The sequence below is a fragment of the Glycine soja genome, chromosome 7 (assembly GCF_004193775.1).
Source record: "Glycine soja cultivar W05 chromosome 7, ASM419377v2, whole genome shotgun sequence".
NCBI classification, from domain to species: Eukaryota; Viridiplantae; Streptophyta; class Magnoliopsida; order Fabales; family Fabaceae; genus Glycine; species Glycine soja.
Genome location: NC_041008.1, coordinates 33,761,178 through 33,768,624, shown reverse-complemented (window position 1 = coordinate 33,768,624; position 7,447 = coordinate 33,761,178). Strand labels below are relative to the sequence as shown.

The window sequence follows — 7,447 nt, the reverse complement described above, 5'->3', positions numbered from 1 at the left end:
ATATATTTCCCCTTCTTGGTGATGATGTCTTTCATGAACTTAGAGTAGAGGGGCATCTGTTGCAAGGCTTCCCTAAATGACATGGTGATCTCCAGTCCTTTAAATATTTCTCAGAAATGCTTGAAGTAGCACTCTTTATTCTTCTTGTTCGGTACCTTAGGATACAGAAGATCCTGCGGCAAGACTGGAAATTCTTCCTTCTTAGCTTCTCTTGCCTTTTGACTCTTGGTTTTAGGTGGTGAGACCACCTTCTCTTCTTCCTTTAGCTTTTCTTCCTCTTTTGTTTCTTCCTCTTTCTTATCCTCAGTTCCATCGTCTTCTATCATCGCTCTCGCTTCTTGAGCGTTCTTTTGTGCTCTAGTCATTACCGCTTTACACTCTTCTCTTGGGTTTTTTTCCATATTAGCCCCAAAAGTTCTTATGGGCTTTTCAGCCCTTTCATGGGCTAGCTGACCCAATTGTGTCTCTAGGTTTCTGATAGCTGCATCTATGCTCTTTTGGTGTGATCTCGTCTCCTAGATGAATGCCTTTGTCTCCTGAGTGCTTGCCCTTGTTTCTTGGATGAAACTTAATAGCATTTCCTCTATACTGAGAGACAGCTTCTCTTGCTGACTCGGACCTTGACTAGGGTGCTGGTACAGTGGTTGATTCCTAGGCTCCTTGTACTGATTTCCTTGATTTCTCCAACCGGAGCCTTGGTTAAAATTTCTTCCCTGGTTAAATCCTGGTGGCCTATTATTGTATCCAGACGGGTTTCCTTGGTTGTAACCTTGGAAACCGTGGCGATTAGGATTGCCCATGTATTTTATTTATTGAGAGGGCTCATGTTGGATTGTGCATTGTCCAGGCTCATGTGTCCCTCCACATGTGGGACATCCCTCTACTTGCAAAACAGGGGAATGAGAAGTATTCACTGCTTGCAGTTGTTGGGGAAATTAGTTGAGAGTCTCCGTAAGAGCTTCTATTTGTCTGGACAACAACTTATTTTGTGCCAGAGTTGTGTCTTGTGTACTAAGCTTTTGTTGGTACATAAGAACGGTTGCGAAGGATAGCCTGATCGCTAGCTGCCATGTTCTCAATGAGTTCCATCACTTCCTCGGGTGTCTTTAACTTGATCTTTCCTCCCGTGGATGCGTCCAGTAATTGCTTCGATTGAGGTCGTAATCCATCAATAAAGATGTTTAATTGTACTAGCTCGCTATATCCATGAGTGGGCGTTTTCCTTAACAATCCGTGGAAACGATCTAAGGCTTCGCTAAGGGATTCATCTAGTAATTGATGGAAAGATGAGATTTCCAATTTCCCTTCAGCTGTCTTGGATTCAGGGAAGTACTTTTTCATAAATTTCTCTACAACTTCTTCCCAAGTCCTAAAGGTGTTGCCCTTAAAGGAATGCAGCCATCTTTTTGCCTCTCCCGCTAACGAGAAAGAAAAGAGGTTGAGGCGTACTGCTTGTGCTGGAACTCCCGCTATCTTAACCGTGTTGCGTATTTCTATAAATGAGGCTAGATGAATATAGGGATCCTCACTTGGGAGACCATGGAAGAGGTTCCCCTGAATCAGCTGAATGAGAGAATGAGGGTACGAAATATTAGGCGCTTGAACCTCCGGCGGTGGGATACTTGTGAAGAATTCAGGAGTAGTAGTGTGAGATAAATCCTCTAATGTAACCCTACGTGTTGGTTCTCCGTCCATTTGAACGTGATTTGGAGAAAGAGGAGGTGAAGTATCTATATCTTTCTCCCATTGTCTTCTTGCGGCGTTGTTACGCCGACAGGTAGCTTCGATTTCTAAGTTAATGGGAACGACGGTTCTAGATGTAGATCTACCTCGCATACAAACACAAGGTTCTACCCGTGTAATTTATGGAGAAGGAAAAGAATGGGGAAAGAGGAGGGGTGATAGAAAGAATAGCCAAAAGAATGGCCAAGAGTGATAGAAAGAATGGCCAAGAGGGAAACAAATTACAAACTGATAGTATGGCACTTAAATGCAAAAACAAAATCCCCGGCAACGGCGCCAAAAACTTGTTAGCTCTTTCGTAAGTGTACCAAATCGCTCGTAGTAATAATTTCTCGGTAATCCGAGTATCATACCACAGGGATTTTGTTGCACTTATGTGAAATACTTTTCAGTTTGCAAATTGTAAATTTAGTTTATAAAATTAAAGGCAATTTAAATCTAAGTGGCTACTTCTAACTCAAGCAGTAAAATAAAGAATAAAGTCTATAAAAAAATTACTAAAATCTAATAAGCCTAAATACCTAATCCTAAATAAAATAAGGAATAACTACTTCTAAGAAAACCCAATTAATAAAATAAGGAATAACTACTTCTAAGAAAACCCAATTAATAAAATAAGGAATAACTACTTCTAAGAAACCCAAATAATAAAATAAGGAATAACTACTTCTAAGAAAACCCAATTTATAGAATAAGGAATAACTACTTCTAAAGTAAAGAAACCTCAAACAATGAAATAGGGAATAAAATCTATATAATAAATTTGCTAAAACCTAACAAGTCTAATCAGCCTAGATATATGGATTCAGGATTTGTCTGTTATCAATACCAGTGAACTAATTCTGCCCCCCATCTATCCATCTACTTGCCCCTGATGCCTCATGAGGACAAGCCTACCTTAATCACCTATCTTCAAAATGCCCTTTGCTAAGACTCAATAACTAAGATGCATTAAGATTAAATTCTAGATGTTTGCTAAAGCATGGGCATTGGATTATCATTCTATGCCTAGCAATGCTAACCCTATGATTTCTTTCTTTTATTGTTCTATTAAGCGCTACCCTCTAACCCTTAAAACATATTCAAGCATTCATTCCTTACCCCTAATTAGGCTTTACCCTCTCCCGAGTGGACTAAAGACTAACAGAAAATAAAGACTGAGATACAAGATAAATAAGAAAGAAAAGCAGATAAAAGAACCTGGAAGGAAACCCTCTAAATGATAACCCAATGATTTCTTCCTTTTATTGTTCTATTAAGCGTTACCCTCTCCCGAGTGGACTAACCCTTAAAACGTATTCAAGCATTCATTCCTTACCCCTAATTAGGCTTTACCCTCTCCCGAGTGGACTAAACCCTAACAGAAAATAAGGATTGAGATACAGGATAAATAAGAAAGAACGGTAAATAAAAGAACCTAGAAAGAAATCCTCTTTTTATTGATAACTCTTGAAATGCCCCATACATCATTGGCTTTTTAGGCCTACCAGGCCCTAGCTAGGGGATTAGCCACTCATGGTCATGAGGGCTTTACAATGAGAAGGGGGTGAGAGAAAGGTAATAAGAATATAAGAAAAGGGAAGGAAAAGGAGAGAATTGAGTGTGAAAGGTTTGAGAATTGAGCTCTGAGGAAGTGTGTTCGTTTTCCTAGGCTAACCCTCTTATTTATAGGTGCAAAATTGGGCTTTGGGCCTTCGTAGTCTCGCTGAGCGCGAAGCCTCGCACTCAGCGCGTGTCATGCGCTTAGCGCCTTGCCTTCTTGCGCGCTGGGTGTGTCTCGCGCTTAGCGCCTTGCTGGGCTGGGCTTCTTCTGATTTCTTCTTTTTTTTCTTTATTTCTGCTCCTTTTTGCTCATTGTACCTCTCTTTTTCACATCTGCAATCAGAATTCGAAATTAATTAAATCTTTCCTAATTAAAGCATAAATAACTGCTAAATAATTAATTCTAAGTTAATTTCAGACCGATTTTCCACTATTAATTCACTATTATTTAGCAGTTATCATTGGCTGATTCCTATGCATGCGTATTATATACTTTCCTGCACCCTGTAGGATAATTATTGGTAGCAGTTCTTAGAGTACTTGAATGAGGCTAAAAATTATGTTCCAGTGTGTTTTGCCTATTATGTATCTTTGGTTCTACATTTTATCTTTTGTTGTACTTCTTTCTGATATATTTTTTTCATCTCATGCTGACAGTTGCATGTCTATTATGTACTTGTGCCTGCAGCTTGCCTAATTCTTATCCATGTTCGTTTTTACTTTGTTTCTCATTGTTACCACATTTCTTTGCTACCTTGCTGCACCTTCTTTGATTCTCTCACCTGCATTTCCATTCAAAGTTTATCGGTCATGTTGTTGTGGCAGAATTATGGCACGTCCTCCTAATAACATCAAGTCTATTAATGGATCAAAAGAGGCACTTAAACTTGTCGTAAGAATTAATGATCTTTGGTTCATTGGGACTCCAAACAGATCTGAACAAGCAGAAATGGTCATAATTGATTCTCATGTATGGTTTTTTCTGTTTCTCATGTATGGTTTTGTTTGTCTTTTTTTTTGGTTCATTATTAAGCATTCAACCAATTACTTATATACTTTGTCTATTACAGGGAGATACAATCCATGTTGTCTGTAAACAAGATCAGTTAAAATCTTGGAAGGCTGATTTGATTGAAAATTATACTTACGTAATGCATAATTTTAAAGTCATGAAGAATGATGACCAATTTAGAATCTGTGATCACCAGTATAAATTAGTTTTTACTGGAGTTACTGTTCTCAGGCAATCCAATTTGGAGGATCTTCCCTTTAAGAAATATCAATTTGCTGATTTCACTAATATCGTTGCTGGGCTCTTCGAACCTAAATTGTTGGTTGGTAAGTTCAGTTACAATTTGTTGAATTAGTTTGTCCACAAAATTTATAGTTCTTTTGATGACATTTTTTATTTTATAATTTCTTTAGACATTATTGGTGTCGTGGATGAGGTAGTCTATCGTCATGTGGGATCAGAGAATACAAGGGTTGTTTTCAAACTCAAGGATTTGAGGTCATATTGTACAATTGACCTTTTGACAAATTATGTCTTTTAAAATTATTATATGCTCTTACTCTTATTATTGTTTGTTTGGTATGGTGTCCAATTGCTATCTATATTTGATCATTATAAGCATATGCATTAACCATTCTTTATTTGTCATAGTGGGCAAATCCTGTCTTGCACTCTGTGGGATAGTTATTGCTTGCAGTTCATAGACTACTTGAATCAGTCTGAAAACGATCTCCCCATCATTATTATATTGATGTATGCATGAATCAAAAAAGGACAGGGTACAACATGATGTCAAATTAGTGAATTCTTGCACTTATTAAATAACATCTTATGTGTTTTTTTTTTCGTCACAAACAAATACAGGATCTTATGCACCCTCAGTCAGTAATTCGTTGAGGGCCTCCAAATTATTGATCAATGAAGCTGTTTTTGAAATTCAAGAATTCAGAGAGAGGTTTGTTGGTTATGACCTTGGTCCTGAATTTATAAACTTTCTTAATTACATGTGTGTGTTATTTCTTCTAACAGTTTTGGTTTATTCTATGTCTATAGCCTTTTTGATTTAGGCATTCAGGTCCGGTCAGTTTCACAGCTGGTGACCAGGGGAGTTCCCAGGTTTCAGGTTCAAGCCAATTGTCGTCAAAAGATGCATTTCTTTCAAAAGCTGAGGCAAAGACAATCTTTGACATTAACAACATTTCTAAGGTAAAACTGTTACTTATCTAAACTGTTGACTCAGTTTAATAGAAAACCTAATGAAAAGTCCTAGTGATCAAAGTCTATGAACTGTAATTAAAGTCCTATTATTTATTCAATGATTGTACCAGTTGGTTTGGAATCTGAAGACTATCTTTTTTTGCCAGGAAATTGTTTGTGTTACTGTCGACACCATTAATAGAATTGTTATGGATAACCATTCACAGTGTTATCCAGCCTACAGTTACTGCTATAGAAAAACTGATATTGAGACAATCGCATTCACATGTGCATGTAGCAAACATAATGATCAAGTTGTGCTGAGGTTATTGCACTCATGTTTCATTGTTGTCATCTTCATTTATCATTCTTTTTTACACTCTTATGTACATTGGCAGGTATAGAGTCGAGGTGATGGTCACCTACAAAGAACAAAGCACAAAATTTTTTATGTGGGACCGTGAATGCATTGAGCTGATTGGACAATCAGCTAATGAATTTAACAAGCTGAAAATAGAAGTACCTAACCAAATTATTATACAATGCTTTTTAACATTTGAATGATGTTTTATTAGTTTACTATCGAATTTGATTACAGATATTAATTATCGAATTTTTTTTCTTTGGTCAAGGAGGGTGATATTGATTTGAATGTTTCTCCTCTGGCTCTTGATAAGTTGCTGGGTTATGTCCTTGCATTTAAAATCAAAGTTCAACCCAAGTTTAACAATAATGTTGTTCTTAGATACTCAAATGACTTAGATTTGATCAATGTTGTGGTGGATATACTGCCTGATGCTGAGGTAATGTTTTTAAAGCATGTTGCACCCATTATTCTCATATCTGTTATGATGAACTTATATCTTATACAAGCATGTTCCAACGTTCATGCTCCTATTCTTGACTCCGATGATCCTTCCCAACTCGAATCTATAAGTTGACACTATGATAGTGTTTTCCATATTTTAAGTGTGCTGACAGAATCTTATTTAAAAACTCCACGACCTCTAATTCCAAATTTAGTTTATTGATCAGTGTAAGTGTTATGCAGCAATCTATGTCTGGCACAGCAGATCATGATCCACTTCTGGGTCTTCCATTGACACCTACAAAACGGTTACCATTTGATGACTATGATGATGAACCGAAAGCCTCTCAGATTTCACCGGCCTAGCTTTCATCTAACAAATTAGCAAGACATGATCAAATTGAATGAGTGCAGCTACTTGCATTTTTTTTTCGCGTTGTATGGATTCTATTATTTGCAAGTCGTCCAATTGTTGAAACATTGACGTTCTTTTGTTGTACTGTCCCTGTTTAACATTTTGTTAGGGTGGACATGTCTGATAGATTCCTAACACGAAAACAGGGATTAACTTTTGGTTATTTAGATATCTTTTATGTTAAGACTGTCCTATTTGAATTATATTTTTAATCAGTTCTCAAACCGATAACCAAATCATTATTACCAGACTATGGTTTATTTCAGCATGATCGTAACTGATATTAATTAAGCCAATTAAATCAGGACAATCAATTATTACACCCTTTTTCCTTTAAAGAATATATCTTTTCCATGATATGGTAGCTTCTTGGTTGTAGTTCTCCATAATCTCTTGCTTAAAAGTCTATATATGTGTTAACTTAGCACTAGAACCTGTTGTGTGTTTGCACTCTGGAGCCAAAAGTTTTTTTCCCCCAAACTTAATTTCATGTGTTGCTATTATCCAATTTAAATTGTATTCTCGATCATCTGTATAAGCAAATATGAAGCACTTCTCGGTCTAACACAAATAGCATTTATCACTCATTCGAGCAATGGTACATGATATGATAAAACCACAATAAATATGATACAGTTTTTTATCATAATGTCAAATAAAGCAATGACATTTTTTTTGTAGTTCACCAAAATTTATTCTCCCTACTTCTGCACACAGAAGATCTTTGATA

General features: G+C 36.7%; 1 protein-coding gene across 1 annotated transcript; it reads left to right on the top strand.

Annotated features, from left to right (window-relative positions):
• Positions 1 to 1,922: 1,922 nt before the first annotated feature.
• On the top strand, positions 1,923 to 6,668 carry LOC114420611. Its single transcript, XM_028386463.1, has 10 exons — positions 1,923 to 2,041; positions 4,111 to 4,255; positions 4,356 to 4,623; positions 4,711 to 4,795; positions 4,949 to 5,050; positions 5,365 to 5,503; positions 5,662 to 5,819; positions 5,893 to 6,013; positions 6,127 to 6,297; positions 6,546 to 6,668. The coding sequence occupies exons 1-10, from the start codon at positions 1,923 to 1,925 to the stop codon at positions 6,666 to 6,668; spliced, it is 1,431 nt and encodes a 476-aa protein (XP_028242264.1).
• The last annotated feature ends 779 nt before the right edge of the window (positions 6,669 to 7,447 follow it).

Coding starts and splice junctions, on each gene's coding strand:
- LOC114420611 (XM_028386463.1), top strand. CDS start 1,923: ATGGCCAAGAGTGATAGAAAGAATGGCCAAGAGGGAAACAAATTACAA. Junction 5,504..5,661: donor ACATTAACAACATTTCTAAG/GTAAAACTGTTA, acceptor TTTTTTTGCCAG/GAAATTGTTTGTGTTACTGT. Junction 6,298..6,545: donor ATATACTGCCTGATGCTGAG/GTAATGTTTTTA, acceptor AGTGTTATGCAG/CAATCTATGTCTGGCACAGC.